Genomic DNA, 22844 nt, shown 5'->3' on the forward strand with positions numbered 1-22844 from the left:
ATAATAAGATTAGGTAACCTTTTATTGTCATTTTTTCCCCTGTGGGCACAACGGCAGGCATTAAAAATAAAATTTAGTTGCTTACTCTCAAAGTGTACACATACATAACACACATTTAAAACATGCTATGTACAACATATGTATAGACCTACACCCTTACATATAAGTAACATATAAAGATTAATCATTAATAACTAAATATAATTCAAAAGTCAAATGTAAGTATGTACTGGAAAAAACGCCTTTTTCTGTTCTTTTTTTTAATCCTCCCCCTCCCACTCTTTTTTAAACCTTTATTTTTATCGTATTTTATGCTATATTAAACTTTAATAAAATATTGCGCAGGGGGGACAGAATCTCTTGGGCAGAGATGCGAAAATTTCAAGGCAGCCGCGCAGCTGAAGAGGTGAATCCGACCAGAAGGAGACTTTCCCTGCCTGGCAAATAGTGACGAGGCCTATTTCAGAGTTGTGATTGGCCAGTTCATGGAAAGTCCCGTCCAGGCGAGGAAACCCCCTGGCGTGGGTCCAGCGGAAAGGGGGGGGCTGGAGAGAGGGGGCGGGGCGTTGCAAAGCACCTGGGGGACATTGAACCCCACTTCTGCTTTATCAGATGGCAATAAGCCAGTAAGTCATGGGGATTTTTATTTCCCCAAAAAATCCGCTGCTGGAATATTCCAGCCACCCCCACGCCCAAGGCAATCCTTTGCCTTTGATCCCGCCGGGAAGTGTCTCCACGGGGAAGAAAATGCACTTTGCTCTTGCTCAGAGGCGGTGTCTTCTAAGCCCCACCCCGTTTCAGCCCAAGCTTGCATCCACCACCTGCAGTCCTTGGATCTGACCCTTAGGAGGGGGGGTGGCAACTGGGGTGCAGCAGGGGAGCGCCCCATCTTCACTAATGTATGTTTGTGTGGGGTGGGGGGGTCAGGATTACAGCAATGTGTTTCAGTGATCAACGGGGTGGGGGGTTATATGTGGGTCTTTGGCAGACTCTCCCCAGCAGCAGCTCTTGAGGTGTGTGTGTGTGTGTGCGCGCGCGGCCCCAGAAAAAGCTGGGATTCGGCTCGGAGGACGCTTTGCAAGCAAAGGCCTTAACGCACAAACGCTGCCCCGGCAGCCTGGCCTCACAAAGCCAAGGATTGTGTTACACGCCCTGATGTCACAAGACAAAGGTGGGCGGGGTTCCAGCAGCCCCAGAAAGTGCCCAAACCTGAAAGTGAACAAGCGAGTGAGAGAGACAGGCAGACAGACGGGGAGGGGGAAAGAGCGCGGGAGGGAGACAAAGAGAGAGAGAGGGGGGGGAGGGGGCGCTAAAGATAAAGGAAAAGGGAGAGAGGGAGGGAGGGAGAGAAAAAGAGCAAGAGGGAGAGAGGGGCAGAGAGAGGGGCAGAGAAAGAGAGACGGAGGGAGGGAGAGGGAGGGAGGGAAAGAAAGGAAGAAGGAGGGGGAGAGGGGGAGAGAGAGGCAGAGAGCAAAAGAGAGAGAGATGAAGGAGAGGGAGGGAAAGAGAGAGGAAGAAAGAGGGGAGAGGGGAGAGAGAGGCAGAGAGCGAAAGAGAGAGAGACATGGAGAGGAAAAGTGACTGTGAGAGAAAGAGATAGGAGAGAGGGAGGACCGGGTGGGGGGCGGGGAGAGAGAGAGAGACTGGACCAAAGTCACCCTGGGAGCGGCAGTGGGGCGGGGTCCTTCTTGCCCACCCTCCCCTCCCCGCCCCATGAGTTGTGCTGGTCCAGCCAAGCAAGGAAACGAAGCGGACCCGGTAAACCATCGCTGGCCTCTCCTCTTCCCACCCGGAGCCCAGCCCAGCCCTGCCTCGCCCAGCTTTAGGGGAGTCAGAGAGGGGCGATTTTTCTTGGTCCTACCGGGCTGGCCGAGGACGGCGGATCCAGGATCTTGTGGGCCGCCATCGGAGTCCGGAAGCCCTCGCTGATGGTGGGGAATAAGCGATCAATCAGAAGAGAGCTGTAAGGGACCTTGGAGGTCTTCTAGTCCAGCCCCCTGCTCAAGCAGGAGAACCTAGTGTCTCTTCTTAAAAATCTCCAGTGATGGAGCGCCCACAATTTCTGGGGCTAAGTTCTTCCACAGGTTCATTGTCCACCCTGTCAGGAAGTTTCTCCTCAATTCCATTGAGGAATTATTTCTCGTCCGTCCCTCTGGTGCTCTGGTGAACAAGAAGGTTACTCCCTCTTTTTTGGGGCAGCCCCTCAAATACTGGAACGCTGCTATCTATCATCTGTCCCCTATTTCTTCTTTTCTTTAGACTAGCCCAGGGGTAGGCAACCTCGGCTCTTTTATGACTCATGGACTTCAACTCCCAGAATTCCTGAGCCAGCTATGCTGGCTCAGGATTTCTGGGAGTTGAAGTCCATGAGTCATAAAAGAGCCGAGGTTGCCTACCCCTGGACTAGCCAAACCCAAGTCCCCCATCCCTTCTTCATATGTTTTAGTCTCCAGGCCTTGGATCTTCTCAGTTGCTCGTTGTCGCTGAATTTTTCCCAAACTCTCAACGTCTTGAATGACGACAGTGCAGAAAATTAAATACGTAAGTGTAAATAGAAATGTGTTATTTGTCACAATGGGGAAAAATGGATGGGGAAAAATAGATTTGGTTGGTATGGCAGTAGAAACTTTTTTTAAACAAAGAGAAGAACTTTTACTTCCCTGTTTCCATTGGGAAATTGCTTCTTTTTTTAGGCTTGAAATAGGGAGAAAAAATTGGAATTTAGTTTGATTAATTGTGCAGTTATAGAAACGGCTAGTGTAATTGCTAAATATAATTTAAAAGTCAAATGTAAGTATTTTCACTCTACTGGAAAAGCGCCTTTTTTTCTTTCCACCCCTCTTTTTATCCTGCCCACCCTTGCGGGTTTTTCACACCCGGCGGGCTCCTCATGAACTTGCCAATAAATGAGGACACGTCTCTCTGAGCGTTCTCGGGATGAGGGCCCAGACCGAAGTCCTAAGCTCTCTTTTATTGGAAACATAGGTTACAAAGTCAGCAAGTTAACATGGGTTACAAAGTTACAACACAAGCAACAAGCAGTTAAATGGTTACATTTTAGTTATGCAGCAAGCAATTATCTTACATTTACAAATGGTTACATTTCAACTATACATCAAGCAGTTATCTTAAGGTTACAAATGGTTACATTTCAGCTACATTTCTGTATGGAATGTCTTTGTTCCTGTAACTATTTTGTATGTGTTACTTTCTTGTACGTGTTCCAACGGGTGTCCGTCTGCACGTAGCAAGGTCATCTGATTTCTGGTATGAACAGAAACGAAACTTGTCTCTGCCCTGAGCCAGACCTGCGCCATTTTATGTGAGCCTAAGGTGGAAATATGACAGGTTTCCTACATCTCCTCCTTTTTTGTTTTTTTGACCCAAGAGGCTCAGGAGGACAGAGATGTGGTGCATTCCGTTGCTAAGCATAAGGCTTTCTTTTGGCCCTCCTCGCCATCTGTGTCTAATACGAAGGAGGCCTTTTCAATGGCGCGGTCCGTAGTATTTGACTCAAGGTCTTCTTGAGGCAATAACTGATATTTTCTTTCCCACAAGGCATTTACATGCTTGATGGCACGTTGTTCTGCTATAAATGAAATGCTACTAGAGATAGTTCTAACAAAAATAGGTAAAACACAAGGCAAAATAATACATCCTAAAGCAACCATACTAATTAAAGCTACAATAGCTTGCAAACCAGGTAATTTGGGAAACCAGGAGCCAAATAATTCCTGGAAGTTAAAACCATTCCATGTTTGAACAGGAACATGAGCTACTTTAATCATTTTGTCTGTGATCTCCTGAATCACTTTCCCACTGTCATCAATTTCAATACAACAATTCGTAAGATTAAATTTTCCACATACCCCCCCTTCTTTAGCTAAGAGATAGTCCAGGGCCAATCGATTTTACATAATATAAATGTTTTGGTTATTGTTGTACCTAGCTTGGTGGTAACCATACAGAGTTCACATTGTCCCTCAGTCTGAGTATTAGTGGAACGTCGACGACGGGACAAAACTTTATACATGTTCATCTGTCTTGCCTTGGTCTTATAACGATGCGTGTAAACAAACAAGTCCTGGGAGAGGGGAGGTTTAGCAAAGTTATCAATGGAAGCAAGTTCTACCCAGTCTTTAAATTGGCGTCCTCTACTGAAACCTTGACAATAATAGAAGCCAGTGGTCCTGGGGCTAACAATAAGTTGAAGCAAAACTCGACATGGATGATGATGATAAATGACCATAGACTCATTGTTGACAACAGGTTGTTCCTTCTGGGTCCATGCGATGGGGCAATAAGGTTGAGAGTGATCTGATCAATGAAAATAAACAATATCTCCAGTATGTCCATAAACAAAGGTAGGGCCACGTATCACCCCATGGTGTGGGGATCGAGAGGGGCGAGGATGTGGCTGCCAAATGATTCGAACCCCTATCCAATAATGTTCAAAATGATCAACGATGTCATAGCCAAAACACCAATAGTAGGCAGTTTGATTGATCATGGGTGGAAAAAGAATCAAGGTGAGCATTGAGTCTTGAATAAAAACAGTGTGAAAAGAGTCATTTTTGACTGGAACCAATGTCAAAGGTGTGAGCCATTGTAAAGAACGGGATGGGATAGCTGGTGAAGTGGAGGCACAATGAAATACTGCAGGCTGAGTAGACAGCAAAACTTGACGTCTGGGATAAGCTTTCAGATGGAATTGTGTTTTAGTGGCATCAGTCAGTGGTGTTAGAACAAAGCTGAAAAAAGTCACAAACCATGCTGTCTTCATTAATGGGTTCTGCTCTTGTGTTTGTGGAGGCATGATACGGACGAACATGGCGACCAGGGATCCACAGCACTTTGTCTGGCAGTTGGACTGCAGCATAGCCTCTGCCCCAGGTGAGAAGGTCTGCAGGGCCTTGCCAAGTTAGGTCTGGAAGTTGGCGATACCACACTTTGGGTTTAGGCTGATCTGCAACTGGAGATGAAAAATGCCGCTCTGCAGCCGTGGTTAAGGGATAGCCAGTCATGTTTGAAAAGTTCAGAGTGTAGAGGCAAAGGTTAAGAGTTTCTTGCACTGCTGGGAAGTTGGGGCTTCGTTTTCCCCCATTCTGATTTTTATAGCGATCTAAAGCATGTTTCAAGGTTTGGTTAGCCCTTTCCACCAAGGCTTGGCCTTGGCTATTATATGGAATTCCAAATTTGTGTGTTATTTGCCAATAATGACAAAATTCTGCCATGGCTTGACTGCTATAGGCAGGGCCATTATCTGTTTTGAGTTCTTTTGGACATCCCAGCACTGCAAAGGTCCGAATACAATGATTAATGACATGTTTGGTGGCTTCTCCCCTTTGGGGGGTGGCCATGATGAATCCTGAAAAAGTATCAATTGAAACATGCAAATACTTCCATGGGGCAAATGGTGCATATTGTGTAACATCCATTTGCCAAATTTGGCAAGGCTCCAATCCCCTTGGATTGACACCCATAGGGATTGCAGTGGCTTGTTGGCTGCAGGTTGGACACTGCTGTCGAATTGCAATTGCCTCGGCAGCGGTGATGCCAAACTGCTTCTGCAAAGCTTTGGAATTTTGATGAAAATATGAATGACTTTCCCAGGGGGTGAGGGGTTGCAAGGAACAGGCTGAAGGTCCGGAGGCAGCCTGATCTGCAACAGTGTTTCCCTCTTGCAAAAAACCTGGAAAAGGCTGATGACTATGAATGTGAGCAACAAAAACAGGATGTTGGCGTTCAAAAAGCAAATTTTGCAAGGTTAAAAAAAGTTGTAACAAATCTGGTTGAATGGATGGGGATAAATAAGATCCATAAATCACTTGAATTGTGTGATAAACATAAAAGCTATCCACAATAAGATTCAAAGGTTGAAATGAAAAAAGTTGACAGGCCAATATTGAAGCAGCCAGTTCAGCTTTTTGAGCTGACCGCTGGGGTGTTGTTTGCTTGGTTATCCATTGACCATTTTCCAACCAGGCACAGGCGCCACACTCCTTGTTCCCATCTGCAAAAACTGTAACAGCAGAATGTAGGGGGTGAGGAGACAAGGGTGACAACCAGTCAATGGGTACAGTGAGAACAATTTGCAAACGATAATCGGGTGGTGGGTGGCAAGAAACCTTGCCATGCCAATCAGCTAAGGAAAATTGCAATTCACTGGAGGTTTGAAAAAATGATTCCCAAATTCGCAAAGACATAGGCACAAAAAGAGTGTCTATCTCCAGCCCAATCAAGGCTTTCGTTCGGTGATGAATTTTAAAAATCAATTGAGCCAATTGTGCTTCTCTGGTTAAAACAGAAACTTTGGGCGTATAAATAAATGAATAAATGAATCCACTCCAAAATTTTCAATTGGTTAGCACATTGAACAATAGCAGCAGTAAACAGTCCAGGCGTGTTTAAAATAATAGCAGCAAAAGGAACATCGATAACCATACGATCTACCCAGATCTTTTTTAATGCATCATTTACCAACTGCAAAGTTTTAATATGTTGTTCTGACAAACAAATTTTGTCTGCTGGATGCTTTCCTAACGTTAAAGCATGAAACAAAGGAGACAAATCTGATGTTGTTAAGGACAGATATGGTCTTGCCCAATTAATGGTTCCTAGATATTGCTGCAATTGTACCAATGTTGGTTCTGATGGCAAAAATAATTTTGGAATATGAGGAAAAGCTGCTGTGGATAAAAGCTTATGGCCTAAATAGGAATAGGCGACGTGTTGAACTTTTTGTGGACTGACAAAAAATCCAAACTGATTTAAAAATTTTGTTAAAAAATCAAAAGTTGCCATAACAGTTCCTTTGGGGCCTGGTGCTGCAATTAAAATATCGTCCATATAGTGATAAACCAAAAAATGTGGATGCTTATCATGATATGGCTGCAACACTTTTGCCACGTACCATTGACACATGGTGGGGCTATTAAGCATGCCTTGAGGTAAAACCTTCCATTGGTATCTTTGGGCAGGTTCAGAGTTATTGAGAACAGGCAAAGTAAAAGCAAACAGTTGTCCATCTTCCTCACATAAAGGAATAGAAAAGAAAGCATCTTTCAAGTCAATGATCATGAGGTCGTAATTTTGAGGAATCAAATTCGGATTTGGCAGGCCAAGTTGTAGCGCCCCCATCAGTTTAATTATGGAATTTACCGCTCAGAGGTCGTGTAAGAATCTCCATTTACCAGATTTCTTTTTAATGACAAAGACAGGCGTATTGTAAGGACTGTTGGATGGCTCGATATGAGCACTTTCCAATTGCTCTTTAACTAATTGCTTTAAGGCGTGTAATTTTTCTAAGGTGAGGGGCCATTGGTTTATCCAAACAGGAGTATCAGTTGTCAATTGGAGCTTTAAGGGTAAAATAGACATAGTGAATCTATTCGAGTGTCAATTTAGCTTGGAACTATTGCATCAAATCACGACCCCACAGATTTGTGTGAATAGGCAATATGACAGGTTGAAAGTAAGCGACTGAAGAAACAAAGGAAGAAGTTACCGGGAACCACCTCTTGCTGCGCACGGCGTGTTGAATTCCCCCTACTCCTCTGACAGCAGGGGCGCTCTCAGTCTCCCCGCCCTGTGGCCATTCGGATGACACTTACGTCCGCCCCTGTATCCAATAAACCAGAAAAACTCTGGTCATTGATAGTAAACGTCATCATGGGGCGACCATCTTGGACTGGCTGCTCAACTGCAAGCGCATCCGTGACCTCAGAGGAGGGCGGAGCCATGGCTGGGACCAATAAAATAGCTGATGCCACAAGGTCCCCTTTGTGAAAAATGGTGGGTGAGTTTCCGGTAACCGCCATAGCAACAGAAGAAAAGTCACGAGAGTCTCGCAAGAATGGGGAAGCTAGAATTCCCCTAGCAATAAGATCGCGCACAGGAAAAACCAGGAGTGGGCCTTTAGGAGGTAAAGGGCGTTTAGGATCGGGTTCAGTAGGCAGAAAATAGACTAAGCCAGGAACATTAATTTCAACCTCTTCTGAGGCGACTATGCGAATAGGGGGAGAATGAAAAAGAGAATCAGGGAAAAGTTCAGAGGGGTTAGAAGTGTTAAGAGGAAAAGAAATGTCAGCCTTTGGTGTCGGGCTGGCTGACTGCCCCTCCTCTAGTTTCCCTGCTGGGAGCCAGAAGAGGTGCGGCATTGATTGGCCCAATGGAACCCCTTTTTGCAGCGGGGGCACACCATTTTTGGTTTAGCCAATTGATTGCCAAATTTGGAGGCACCTCCACCGGGGGCTCTACATTGAGATTTGAAATGGCCTGGCTTGCCACAGTTAAAGCAATGTCCCATTGGTTTTCTTTGTCCTCCATTATTTAGTGCCATAGCCAGGGCATCCATGGAATATGCCGTTGTGCCTACTATGCGACATGCGTTTAAATAATGAGCAAGAGTGGCATTTGGCATGGCAATAATTGATTTTAACAATTTCTTACAGTCTTCATTAGCATTTTCATAAGCCAATTTTAACAGGAGTTCATTTCGGGCATATTCATTGTCTATTTGCCTTGTTATTTCCTCCTGCAGTCTATCCACAAAGTCTGAATAAGCCTGATTGGGACCTTGATAAACCTTTGCAAAAGACATTTTAGCTTTTCTGTGAGGATCATCTATCTTGCGGAAAGCTGCTAAAGCCCCTTCCTGTATCAAAGCCTCCCTTGGGCTTTGAGCCTGCTGGTCAGTAGTAACGAATTGTCCTGTGCCAAATAATTGATCCCTATCTACTCCTTGAGGTAATCCAGCAAGATTTTTTTTCTCTATTTCTTTTTTATACTCAGATTCCCAAACTACATATTGTGAAGGTGTCAGTATCATATGTGCAATGGACTTCCAGTCTACCAATGCCATCACATAAGTAGAGGCCATGGAAACGAAAAGTCCTTGTACAAAAGGCGATTGAATGCCATATGAAGCAACAGCTTTTTTAAGATCTTTCACTATATTCCATTCCAGTCCTTGATATGTGTGAACAGCATTTCCTCCAGCTGCTGGAGCTGGCTGGATGTTTACTGGATAGCAAGACAAATCTTCCAATGTTAGCTGTCCTGATCGGGCGGCCTGTCTAACAGCATTTGCCATCATTCCTTCTTTAGGATAATTGTTAATTACTTCTGGCTGAGCCTGAGGGGCACTGGGAGCCGCAGCTGAGGTGCCCTGCTGAGTTTCTCCCGGCTGAATAGGTTCCTCATAAGGAGGGGGAGCCGGAGAAATGAAAAAATCTTCTTTAAGTCCCTTTTCGTGAATCAACAAACTTTCCATTAAGACTTGCCAGGCTGTTAGTATTTTTGGAAGTGCTCGAGGAGGTTCGTGGAGCCATTCTCCAATTTTTCTCCAAGTCCCTGTTTTCAACGAGCCCTTTTCCGGATAAGCCGGAGTATTTTCCCAAATATATTCCATCAAGGCAATCAATTCCTTTTTTGAAACTGCCGGTAATTGTTTGCCACTACTTTTAAGTAAAATATTGGAAGTTCTGACTATTTCCTCAAGCTCTTTCAGGTGTGCTGCCTGTTGCTTAGAAAATTTGTTCCCCATACTCACGAATGGATCGTCGTCTTCACGAGGCGAGATCGGGTGCACAGCCTATTCCAGGCGATGAGTATGGAGACCGTCAGAGACGTATCCACTCGCAGCGGATCACGTCGGGGTCACCAGTTGCGGGTTTTTCGCACCCGGCGGGCTCCTCATGAACTTGCCAATAAATGAGGACACGTCTCTCTGAGCGTTCTCGGGATGAGGGCCCAGACCGAAGTCCTAACCTCTCTTTTATTGGAAACATAGGTTACAAAGTCAGCAAGTTAACATGGGTTACAAAGTTACAACACAAGCAACAAGCAGTTAAATGGTTACATTTTAGTTATGCAGCAAGCAATTATCTTACGTTTACAAATGGTTACATTTCAACTATACATCAAGCAGTTATCTTAAGGTTACAAATGGTTACATTTCAGCTACATTTCTGTATGGAATGTCTTTGTTCCTGTAACTATTTTGTATGTGTTACTTTCTTGTACGTGTTCCAACGGGTGTCCGTCTGCACGTAGCAAGGTCATCTGATTTCTGGTATGAACAGAAACGAAACTTGTCTCTGCCCTGAGCCAGACCTGTGCCATTTTATGTGAGTTCAAGGTGGAAATATCACAGGTTTCCTACACACCCTCTTTTTTAAACCTTTATTTTTATTGTATTTTGTATTATAGTAAACTTTAATAAAGCATTGTGGTGTGTGTGTGTGTGTGTGTGTGTGTGTGTGTGTGTGTGTGTTGCTTAACGTCTATGAGATTCTCAACCATCCAGGTCATGGTTTTCCCAAAGGTGCTTTTTCCAAAGGGTAAGTGGATTTTTGTGGGGGTGGGGGTGGGGTTCCCTTGAAATCGTTTCGCTTCTCGTCCAAGAAGCTTCTTCAGTTCTTCAATGAACTGAAGAGGCTTCTTAGATGGGAAGGAAAAAAGAGACGAGAAAGTCCAGTTGTCTTTTGAAAAGCCTCTTTGGGACTATAATTTGATAGTCGACAAGAAGACCTGTTTTTGCCCAGGAAGTGTGAGTGGAAGTTCAGCTCATGGGATTCTTTAACAGTGTTTCGTGATTATTGTTTCATAATCCCATTGCAATCAATGAGATTACACAGTGGGGGAAAAACAAGGTGGGACGTTCCTGGTAGCTATTAAAATTCAAAGGTTGCTAGTTTATTAGCTTTCAAATGGAAGTTGCCCAGGAAAACCGTAATACTTGAGTAGATTAGATTTCTGGAAGACAGGTTTGGACACAGCATAACTTTCCCACTTTTGACCGTTGTTGTTAGTTGTAAAGTCATGTCCGACCCATTACGACCCCATGGACAACGTTCCTCCAGGCCTTCCTGTCCTCTACCATCTTCTGGAGTCCATTTAAGCTCACGCCTCCTGCTTCAGTGACTCCATCCAGCCACCTCATTCTCTGTCGTCCCCTTCTTCTCTTGCCCTCAACCTTTCCCAGCATTAGGCTCTTCTCCAGTGAGTCCTTCCTTCTCATTAGGTGGCCAAAGTATTTGAGTTTTAGCTTCAGGATCTGGCCTTCTAAAGAGCAGTCAGGGTTGATCTCCTCTAGGACTGACCGGTTTGATCGCCTTGCAGTCCAAGGGACTCGCAGGAGTCTTCTCCAGCACCATAGTTCAAAGGCCTCAATTCTTTGGTGCTCAGCTTTTCTTATGGTCCAACTTTTGACAGTACATTTTCTAAAAGCTCATGTGAGTTTTTCATGGCAGGCTTGATTTCCCCCAGGCACAGTGCAAGCTTGATTTTGCAGATTGCTAATAATGGGCTCCAGAATGGCTTGTTGCCCTCTGTCTTGGCGAAGTGAAATATACTGGCTTCTAGAGAGGGACAGAATTTATATAAAATTAAGAAGGAATTTCCTGACAATGATTAGGACAATTAATCGGTGCTCAGACGCTGGACGTTTTCAATAAAAGATTCGACCACCATTTTTCCAGAGTACTATATAGGGTCTAAAGCTTGGGCAGGGGTTGGACTAGAAGACCTCCAAGGTCCCTACCAACTCTGGCATTCTGTAGATAGAGATGCGAAATTGTCAAGGCAGCCGCGCAGCTGAAGTGGTGAATCAGACGAGAAAGTGACTTTCCCTGACTGGCAACTAGTGACGGGGCCTATTTCAGAGTTGTGATTGGCCGGCTCAAGCGTGGAAAACCCCTGGCGTGGGTCCAGGGGGCGGGGTGGGGTGGGGAGTGGAGAGAGGGGGCGGGGCGTTGCAAAGCAACTTTCTCCTAGGGGAAATTGGACCCCACTTCTGCTTTATCAGATGGCAAAAAGCCAATAAGTCATGGGGGATTTTTATTTCCCCAAAAAATCCGCTGCTGGAATATTCCTTTAATTTTAATTTTATCTTAGTTTCTGTATTTATTGTATATTATTGATGTTAGCCGCCCTGAGTCCTTCGGGAGATAGGGCGGGATATAAGTCCCATTAATAAAATAAATAAATAAATAAATAAATAATTCAGCCACCCCCACGCCCAAGGCAATCCTTTGCCTTTGATCTCCACGGGGAAGAAAATGCACTTTGCTCTTGCTCAGAGGCGGTGTCTTCTAAGCCCCACCCCGTTTCAGCCCAAGCTTGCATCCACCACCTGCGTCTGCAGTCCTTGGATCTGACCCTTAGGAGAGGGGGGGTGGCAACTGGGGTGCAGCAGGGGAGCGCCCCATCTTCACTAATGTATGCTTGCGTGTAGGGGGGGGAGGGTCAGGACTACAGCATGCGTTTCAGTGATCAGTGGGGTGGGGGTTATATGTGGGTCTTTGGCAGACTCTCCCCAGCAGCAGCTTTTGCGGTGTGTGTGTGTTTGTGTGTGCGCGCGCGCGCATAACCCCAGAAAAAGCTGGGATTCGGCTCGGAGGACGCTTTGCAAGCAAAGGCACAAACGCACAAACGCTGCCCCGGCAGCCTTGGCCTCACAAAGCCAAGGATTGTGACACGCCCTGATGTCACAAGACAAAGGTGGGCGGGGTTCCAGCAGCCCCAGAAAGTGCCCAAACCTGAAAGAGAGCGAGAAAGAGACAGGCAGACAGACAGGGAGGGGGAGAGAGCGCGGGAGGGAGACAAAGAGAGCGAGAGAGAGAGAGAGTAAGAGAGGGAGGGGAGGGAGAGAGAGTGACAAACAGAGAAAGGAGGAGGGGGCGCTAAAGGGAGAGGGAGAGAGCGCGGGAGAGAGAGAGCAAAAGAGCAAGAAGGAGAGAGGGGAACAGAGAGAGGCAGAGAGAGAGAGAGGCGGAGGGAGGGAGGGAGAAGGAGGGAAAAAGAGAAAGGAAGAAGGAGGGAGAGGGGGGGGAAGAGAAAGGGAAAGGGAGAGAGCGCGGGAGAGAGAGAGCAAAAGAGCAAGAAGGAGAGAGGGGAACAGAGAGAGGCAGAGAGAGAGAGAGAGGCGGAGGGAGGGAGAAGGAGGGAAAAAGAGAAAGGAAGAAGGAGGGAGAGGGGGGGGAAGAGAGGCAGAGAGCCAAAGAGAGAGAGAGAGAAAGGCAGACGGAGAGGGAGGGAAAGAGAAAGGGAAAGGGAGAGAGCGCGGGAGGAAGAGAAGGAGAGTAAGAGGGAGAGCGAGGGGAAGAGATAGCGAGAGAGGGAGGGGGAAGACGGGGGGGGGGAAACACTGGCCCAAAGTCACCCTAAGAACGGCAATGGGGCGGGGTCCTTCTTGCCCACCCTCCCCTCCCCGCCCCATGAGCTGCGCTGGTCCAGCCAAGCAAGGAAACGAAGCGGGCCCGCTAAACCATCGCTGGCCTCTCCTCTTCCCACCCGGAGCCCAGCCCAGCCCAGCTCTGCCTCGCCCAGCTTTAGTGGGGTCAGCGAGGGGCGATTTTTCTTGGTCCTACCGGGCTGGCCGAGGACGGCGGATCCAGGATCTTGTGGGCCGTGGCCGCCATCTGGTGGTCATCGGAGGCCGGAAGCCCTCGCTGATGGTGGGCAATAAGCGATCAATCAGAAGAGAGCTGGAAGGGACCTTGGAGGTCTTCTAGTCCAGCCCCCTGCTGGATCAGGAGAACCTATACTATCCCAGACAAGTGGCGGTCCAGTCTCTTCTTAAAAATCTCCAGTGATGGAGAGCGCCCACGATTTCTGAAGGCAACTTCTGTTCCACTGGTTAATTGTTCTCCCTGTTAGGAAGTTTCTCCTTAATTCCAGGTTGCTTCTCTCTTTGGTCACTTTCCAACCATTGTTTCTTGTCCTGCCCTCTGGTGCTTTGGAGAATAGTTGTTTTTTTTAATCCCATTTAGATCCCGCCCTTCTCCGAAGACTCAGGGCGGCTTACAATTTAAGCACAAACCAATGTGCTTAGCAATAGCCTTCATTCTATGTATATGCCTGCTTATTAGGGCTTTTTCCCCCCCAGCGGCATTATTACAAAGTCAGCTTATTGCCCCCAACAATCTGGGTCCTCATTTTACCTACCTGGGAAGGATGGAAGGCTGAGTCAACCTTGAGCCTGGTGGGATGCGAACCTACACTAATTGCAGGCAGCTGGTGTTACTTAAGGAGGCATTAGCCCACTGCGCCACCAAGGTTCAAGTTTGACCCCCTCTTCTTTGTGGCAGCCCCTCAAATACTGGAATACCAATATTTGGTATCCCCATTTCTTCCTTTCTTTAGACTAGCCAAACCCAAGTCCTGCAGCCGTTCTTCGTATGTTTTAGTCTCCAGGCCTTGGATCATCCTAGTTGCTCTTCTCTGGACTTTTTTTCAAAGTCTCAACCTCTTTTTTGTAACATGGTGACCAAAACTGGCTGCAGTATTCCAGGTGTGGCCTTACTAGGGTTTTGTAAAGCGGCACTAATACTTTGTGTGATCTTGGTTCTATGCCTCTGTTTATACAACCCAGGATTGTATTAGCTTTTTTTGGCTGCTGCTGCTGCTGCTGCACACGGCTGGCTCATAGTCAAGTGATCGTCCACTAGGACTCCAAGGTCCCTCTCACAGTGGCTGTTCACCAGATAATTCAAGTTTCTCCTTAATTCCATTGTTGCCCAATGAGGCCCCCAGATGAAGGTTATAAACAGACGCAGGAGTTTTAGTAATCGTGTATGTATATAGTAAAACCTTTAATGTCAATAACTTCTATTTGGAGAGTCTTCAGGAAAAAAACACACAGAGTGGGCTTCCCGTCCCCTTTTCTATCCACCTCCCAAGCAGGCCCACACTGCAGGGATGTGGTTGAAAGGCAGGGGCTGGATGGAGTGAGAATCTGCCGCTTTAGGACCAGGGATTCCTCCCCATTTCATCTACCGCAGACATGTCAAACACAAGGCCCGGGGGCCGGATCCGGCCCGCGAAGTGGTTTCATGTGGCCCGTGAAGCCATCCTGGAAACAGTGAGGGACCGGCCCCCACTGCCTTGGCCCTGGCCCAGAGACCCTCCTTCTGCCAGACCCTCAGATCTGTCCCCACTCCTGCCTGGGCCCCCATAGGCACCCTTGATGCGAACGATGTAGAGCTGGCCACGCCCACCCAGTAGGCCATACACACTAGCCATGCCCACCCAGTAGGCCACGCCCACCCTGGCCATACCCACCTGGCCCCCTGAGGGCAACCGCAATGCTGATGCGGCCCTCAGTGAAATTGAGTTTGACACCCCTGATCTACCGGGACTTGAAGGGGTTCCAGGTTCAGCCGAGGGGGTTCGAACGAAGGCTCCAGAGTGACCTTGACAAGGTGGAATTTGTCAAGGTATAAATCACCTTAGCAGAGGGTGAAGGACCGTGCTTCAGAGGATGCATGATGTGCATGAAGGAAGGAAATAAAACACGACACATAATCTTACTAAATACCTTTTAATTACAAAAACTAAATATATATTATAAAGAGAGAGCTAGCTGACTACATCCTAACATAACAGACAGTAACAGCAAAGTGAAAGACAATAAAAGAATAACTGTGAGAAACGTTTTCTAGGCATGCGCACAAAACAGTCTGAAACCATAACATAGCTGGACATATGAGAGTCACTATGGTTACATGATAAGATATCACCACAGGTGCAGAGAGCAGGGGAAATGTACAGTTAGAAATGAACTTTTCTGACGAACTAAAAAAAACGTGCAGTGACATAATTATCCCTAATTAACAATTAGAGGGTTAATTAATAAAGGAAGCCACCCTCCCTCCTTGCAGATGTTTCATATTAACAAAGAAGATGGGGCTAGGATGGTGGTAGCAGCAAAGGAGAGAGCTGGGTGCAATTTTACCAGAACGTGTAAACATCAAGAACATGTGTGTGTGTGTGTGAGTGTGTGTGTGTGTGTGTGAGTGAGGAACAGCAAATCACAAAGTAGGGATGCCCCCTCCTTCCCTTCCCTTCCCTTTTGCAATTTCCCAATACTTAGAAACAGCCTAGGTCAGTTACTAGTGTTTTGTAGTGTTTTTGTGTTCAATTACACTGCATTTGGGGTCCCAAGGCTGCCAAAAATCCTAGAAAAAAATGGGGGGGCGCACACAAGCAGAACAGAGAATTAGAAAAGCCTATCAATTCATGGAGGGGAAATAGAAGACGCTCACCTGCAGCTGGTGAGATGGAAGTTGCTGGAAGGAGAAAAAGACCCAATCAGGACCCTTCATGGGCTGGGGGACTCAGGGGGGATCCCCCTCCCTGTCGATAGCCCATAATAGGTTGCACAGTCTTTACTTATAGCCCCTCGAAGTCAAATTTCTCAGGGGGACCATCAGCCTTGGGATTTGGGGGTCAAGGGGACCTTCTTGACCATCACCTCACTATGCTCGATGAGATCCCTCCCTAGGATGGTCCCCTCCCCACAACCTCTCATCCAGCCCCCCGGACTCCCCTTTCTTGCTCTTCAGGTAGAGGGAGAGCCCAATGGCAAAGAAGATCACACCGATCAGGGCCCCCATAATCCCCGACCAGAGTTTGCTCCTGGCCGAGTTGGAGGATCGGGGCTCTGGGGAAGGAGCCTCCCCTGAGATGGAGGATCAGGGCCAGCTTTCCCCCCCCAGGAGGGTCCTTCCTGGCTCCCCCCACAGGGAGGGTCTCTCCCCCCTTTTCAGGGCAGGATGGGGTCCCCAGAACAGGAGGGGAGGGAGGGGAGGGCCTCACCCCACTGGATGGTGATGGCCTCCAGGCTGGCGTGCCCCACCTGGCAGGCATAGAGGTCCCCCCACTGGGGCTGGGTCTCCAGAATCACCTGGAGCTGATAGGTCCAGTCTTCGTTCTGAAGCTCCTCCCCAAAGGCCACGGCCTCCTCCGGCCCCCCGTTTTTCAGCCAGCAGACCTCGATCTCCACGGGGTAGAAGCCCCTCGCGGTGCAGAGGAGGATGGTGTGGGGGGAAGCGGGGTCCAGCTTGGTGGGGGAGATGGAGACGGTGGGCTTGGCTGGAGGAAAGAAGAAGAGATATGAGAGACACAACAGAGCCAAGAACAGAAGACCAAATGCAGGAACAATTTTAATTTTTAAATAACAGAATAAAGGCAAAATAATAATCTTGGCCTCTGCCTAATAAAATGACTTGAAATTGGCAGAAGCAAAAGGACCAATGAGAATTCTCCCTCCTGCAGCGTCATCGGTGTCCGGGAAGAGTTTCTCTTGACTTCGACCTGTAGAGTAGATGGTTCAAGAGGGGGGGGGGGGGAGAGAAACAGAGAAGATCGAAGGGGGGACGTCCATGGAGATTAGAGCTGGGAGGGACCTTGGAGGTCTTCTAGTCCAGCCCCCTGCTCGAGCAGGAGACCCCCCTATACCATTTCAGACAGGTGACTGTCCAGTCTCTTCTTAAAAATCTCCAATGATGGAGCGCCCACGATTTTTGGAAGCAAAGCCGCTCCACTGCTTTTCTGCCTCTTTAAGATCCTTTGAGGAAATATATTTTCCTGCCCTTTTAATATTTCCTCCTCTGGGAGGCTGACTTTCCACAAGTCGAAAACTGTGAAAAACGGTCCTAAGTCGCTTTTTCCAATGCTGTTGTAACTTTGAACGGTCACTAAATGAATTGTCGTCAGGCAAGTTTGGCTCTTTTCTGACTCGTGGACCAACTCCCAGAATTCTTGAGCCAGCCATGCAGGATTCACTTAACAAATGCCTCACACAGCATCATAAAATTTTGGCCTCCATTGTGGCCGTAAGTCGAGGACTGCCTGTTTTTTTAATTCTTTATACTGTTTCCTTCTTCTCTGGAAGCGTTAACACCATCGACCCAAAGGTCTCTTCTTCTTCTGACACCCACCAACTCCCTCAAGGCTTCCATCGCGTTCAAAGTCTCCATTTTCTCACCCCTATGGAAAAAAATAAAATAAAACTGAAAATGCAAAGAGCCCTCTTTGTTAAAAAATAAAAATAAAATAATAAAATAAAATAAAAATAATAAAATAAAATAAAATAATAAATAAATAAAAGAAAAATAAATAATTAAATAAAATAAAAATAAAATAAAAATAATTAAATAAAATAATAAAATAAAATAAAAATAAAATAATAAAATAAAAAAATTAATAAAATAAAAATAATAGAATAAAAAAGAAATAATTAAATAAAATAATAAAATAAAATAAAAAAAATAATAAAATTAAAATAATAAAATTAAAATAAAATAAATAAAATGAAACGAAACGAAATGAAATAATAAAATAAATCACTTTTATTTCCTGGCCTTTTTTTTTTTGTTCTGAGCAACGGGCTGGACTAGAAGACCTCCGAGGTCCCTTTCCAGCTCTATTCTGACTGAAGTTGATTCAAAGGCTGGCGGGCTCTGCGGGGGCGGGGCCCGTCCGGTCACGTGGCCGCCGCAGCGGCTCGTACGACGCAATAATCCCGGCCGCCATCTTGGAACCGGGCAATAGTGAGCTCCGCGGCGGCGTCCGCGGCTTCCGGTTTGCTGGGTTTCCGCCCTCGCGCGAGGCCAGAGCGGTGGCCGGTATCGGCGGGGGCGGAGTTGTCGGCGGTTGCTGCGCGATTCCGAGGTGAGACTGCCGTTCCCATCCTCCGCGGCGAAGCGGGGCTTCCCTTGGCCTTGCCGGGAGACCCTCAGAAGGACCTGGAGGGCTCCCCCCCCTTCCAGCTGCCGGACTACAGAGTCCATCATCCCCAGGCAGGCGAGGGGAGGGCGATGGCAGCGCGCTACGTCTCCCATCATCCTGGCCGGCAGAACTCCCATGTGCCTTGGCTGGTAGACTGTGGAGGAACTGGGCGACCCTCTCCCTTTTCCAGAGGGGCTGGACTACAACTCCCATCCTCCCCAAGGAACGCAGGCGCTCCTTCTCCTTGGAGGCGGCCCCCTCCCCCCAGGCAGTGCAGCAAACCTATCATTTTGTGGGTTTGCTGTGGCTGAGCCCTGCAAATTTTATCATTTTTTTATTTTTATTTATACAGGTAGTCCTCAAGAGTTCATTTAGTGACCGTTCAAAGTTACAGCATCACTGAGAAGCGAGACTTAACGACCGTTTTCCCCACTTAACGACCGTCCCAGCATCCCCAGGGCCATGCGGCTTGGCAACTTGACTCATAACTGTCAGGGTGTCCCGGGGGGGTCACGTGATCTCTTTTTGTGACTTTCTGACAATAGGGAGGGAAGCCAGACTCATTTAACAACTGTGTTACTAACTTAACAATTGCAATAATACACTGAATAACGGTGGCAAGGAAAGCCGTAAAATGGGACAGAACTCACTTAACCAATGTCTCACTTAGCAGCATACCTTTTGAGTTCCATTGTGGTCATAAGTTGAGGGCTACCTGCACACACATTTTTTTTATTTTTATCTATACACATACAAGTGTCTATGCACATGTCTGTATGTGTATATATACATATGTGTGTATACACACACATATATACACACACATTGCATACATATATGTTCATACAGACACACACTGCTCGACTTACAACTACAATTGAGCTCAATATTTTCTGTTGTTAAGTGAGGCATTTCTTAAGTGAATTTTGCCCCATTTTACAACCTTTCTTGCCCCAGTTGTTAAATGAATCACCGCACCTAAGTTACAGACCTGGTTGTTAAGTGCATCTGGCTTCCCTCCCCCTTGACTTTGCTTGTCAGAAGGTCGCAAAAAGGGATCACGTGACTCCGGGACACTGCGACCGTCATAAATATGAGCCGGTTGACAAGCATCCGAATATAAACCCCGTGGCCCTGGGAGAGGCTGCAACCGTCGTAAGTGGCCCTACGTCACTTTTTTCAGTCCGTTGCGACTAAACAAGCTGTTGTAATTCGAGGAATAGCTATACCAAGGGTGTCAAACTGCCGGCCCGCGGGCCGGATGTGTCATGGTGAAACCACGCCCGATGTCAACGCTGCAAACATTGGATGTTTTTGCTCTGACAATATAAGAGGCAGCCTTTTCCTTTAAACTGTTTTGCTTTTTAATTAAATGAAGCTGGGGGGAGGAGAATGCCACCCCGGTTGTTTATAATAAGATAAGGAATGGAGCGCTATAGAACAGAAGTGAAGCTTTACATGTCAGACTAATTGGAGAATGTGATTTATGACGTTCAAGGGAGGGAATTGTGTTTGATACGATGTGTTCAGGAGAGGAGAATTCAGATTCTGGCATCTATCCATGCCGTGCGGACCTCTCATTCTCATTATTATAGACTTTTTAGAATAAACAATGCCTACAGATCATTTGAAGTGTTTCATTAGTCGGAACCATGACACCCACCCCATTGCCAGCAATGGAAGAAATTTGGGATACGTCGCGCCACGCCACGTGACGTTGCGAGTTTGACGTTGCGGGTTTGACACCCCTGATCTATACTGCGAAACTGCTGGGAAGGAAACACCTCTGGATGTAATAATTCAGTTTAACCAGCCGACTGAAGCCCTTGTGTTCTTTATTCCAGCTTGAAGGAAGGGGTTGGGTAAAAAAAAAAAGACCCTCGTTCCATGCAAGGCGAGAAAGACACCATGGGCGAAGTGCTGCAGAAGAAGTTACAGGCGGAGCTGGAGAAATATCAGCAGCTGCAGAAAGGTCGGAACTTTTCCCCAGATCCTGGAGGGAGGGTCTGGGGACATACACACCCCACACACACACACACACCACCTTCCCCTTCCTCCCAGCCACTCCTGGAAGGAGAGGGCTTGCGCAGGGCCGTTCGGCAAGCTCCTGTTCTCTGGAGGTAGGGGCCATTTTAGAAGCACACTTTTTTAAAGCAGCTTCTTGGCCGGGGTCCAGCCAGATGTGATGGACGGCAGCTCCCCTCCTCCCCAGCCAGCAGCCCACCAGCCGGGCTGTGTGAAAAAGAATAGGAGCTGTAGTCCCACACTTTGCGTGGGCACGAAACATATACAGAGAGCTCGCTGAGGCAGGCTCTAGAATGGCTGGGGAGGGTATCTGGAAGCCCACAAGTGCCGTCGCATTCCTCACCTCCCCGTGCCCTCCTTCGCCCGCCTCTTGGGTGCTGGTGCACAGGAGACAGAAAGATTGTGACCCCCATAGAGGGATCCCTCTGGGGTCCCTCTATGGAGGGGTTCACAAAGGGGTGGATGGTCTTCAGAGGGACCCCGAGTGCTCTTCTCCATCTGAGAGGCTGAGCCTTTCGGCAGTATTGGGGGGGAAGGTGTCCACGGAGCCCTGTCCCTCTCCCGATTCCTTCGAAGCTCTTCGAAAAAGTCTCCTGTCTCCTGGACCTGAGGGGTGTGTGGCTTCTGGAAACAGACTCAGAAGGACCCTAACCACAAGGGGGGGGTGTCTCTTCTCTTCCCCCCCTCGCAGATATGAGCAAATGCATGACGACCCGTCAGAAGCTGGAGGCTCAGTTGACAGAGAACCATGTAGTGAAGGAGGTGAGGGCGAAGCTGGTCATCCCCTCCCCTTCCCGCCTTGAGCCCCTTTTCGGCCACAGCCCTCCTCCTCTTCCTCCTTTTCTTCCCCCCCCCTGCAGGAACTGGACCTGCTGGACTCCTCTAACGGCGTCTATAAACTCATCGGGCCAGTGCTGGTGAAGCAGGACACAGAGGAAGCCAAAGCCACCGTCGGGAAGAGGCTGGAGTACATCACAGGGGAGATGTGAGTGGGCAGGGGTGTCCTCGGTGGGGCCTCCAGCTCCTGAGGCAGTCTACCTTAGGGCCCCCACCGTCTTTCTGGCTTCTCCCCATGCTCAGGCGCTTACTGGCCTGACTCTCTCTGTCTCTCTTCCTCTGTCTCTGTCTGTCTCTCTCTCTCCACAGCAAGCGCTACGACGCCCAGATTCAGGACTACGAGCGGAAGTCGGAGCAGCATCGGGAGGCCCTGGGCCGGCTGCAGCAGGAGTTCCAGCGGACCCAGGGCAAGGTGCCCATCAAGACTTGAAGGGGCAGCGCGGAGGGAGGGGTGGGCCGGCTGGCGCCCCCAGGCCCACCATTCGGGCCTTTTGGATCCCTTCGAATAAAATTCTGCTGGACCTTTTCTGCGCCTCCTCCTCTCGCACTAGGACCTGGGAGGGAGGGGGGAGGGAGGGAGGGGGGGAGGGAGGGAGGGGGGCAGAATTCCCAGAGGAAGATGCCCAATGAGAGGGAGACAAAGCTCAGGTGCTCGGGTAAGTGAGCTCAGCCACGCGGAAAAGACATCAAACTTTCCAGACCTGAAGACAAAGTTTCTTTGTCTGACTAGGGTACAGACCATATTCTTCCTGGAACTTTTTTTTTTGTATAAATTTGATTAGTTTTTATAGGGTTAGGAATGAGATGGGATCAGGATTGGGGCTGGAATTTGGGTTAGGGTTAGGATTAGGGTTGGGGTTAGGGTTTTTCCAAATAAGATTCTCAATGTTTAGCAAACAGCATAATGTCTGAGTTCACGTGTTTAACAAGAAATAATAGATAATAGTTATCATAACCAATGTGTTAATTAATCGCTCGATAGTCTTCTTACTAATATATATTCAAGGTTACATATCACGTTCCTTTCTCTCTGACTCATTTTTCTAGCCATTGATAGAAATTATCCCATGTTCTAAAATACACTGAGTCTTCTTTCTCTTTTATCTTTAAAGTGAAATCTGTCCATTTCTGCAAACTTGTAACATATTCTTAATACTTCTTCAGTTGGTAAATTTTCATTTTTCCAATGTTGGGCGAATACAATTCTTGCAGTTAGTACGTGTAGAATTAAACACATACAATCTTTCTCATAATTTGCTCCTATTATTCCTAACAAAAATAATTCTGGCTTACAAGTCTATTTGTTTTTAAATCATTTTCTCCAACCATAAATATGTTTTTAATCAAAATCTTTTTGCTTCGGGGCATGTCCACCAGATATGATAGTAAGTACTTAGTCTTCGTTTGCATTTCCAACAGTTGTTTGAAGTATTTTTAAACATTTTTGCTAATCTCACTGGTGTCAT

General features: G+C 47.2%; 1 protein-coding gene across 1 annotated transcript; it reads left to right on the forward strand.

Annotated features, from left to right (window-relative positions):
• Positions 1-18197: 18197 nt before the first annotated feature.
• On the forward strand, positions 18198-21904 carry PFDN6 (prefoldin subunit 6). Its single transcript, XM_083350878.1, has 5 exons — positions 18198-18459; positions 20361-20488; positions 21233-21303; positions 21402-21526; positions 21688-21904. The coding sequence occupies exons 2-5, from the start codon at positions 20404-20406 to the stop codon at positions 21806-21808; spliced, it is 402 nt and encodes a 133-aa protein (XP_083207004.1). The 5' UTR covers positions 18198-18459; positions 20361-20403; the 3' UTR covers positions 21809-21904.
• Positions 21905-22844: the final 940 nt, after the last annotated feature.

Source organism: Vipera ursinii (genome assembly GCF_947247035.1).
Source record: "Vipera ursinii genome assembly, chromosome: 2".
In the NCBI taxonomy this organism is placed as follows: domain Eukaryota; kingdom Metazoa; phylum Chordata; class Lepidosauria; order Squamata; family Viperidae; genus Vipera; species Vipera ursinii.

Bases quoted from the DNA above. Each gene is read 5' to 3' on its own strand.
- PFDN6 (XM_083350878.1), top strand. From the start codon at position 20,404: ATGCAAGGCGAGAAAGACACCATGGGCGAAGTGCTGCAGAAGAAGTTA. The intron at 21,304-21,401 runs GTGAGGGCGAAG...CCCCCCCTGCAG, and splicing joins AGAACCATGTAGTGAAGGAG to GAACTGGACCTGCTGGACTC. The intron at 21,527-21,687 runs GTGAGTGGGCAG...CTCTCTCCACAG, and splicing joins GAGTACATCACAGGGGAGAT to CAAGCGCTACGACGCCCAGA.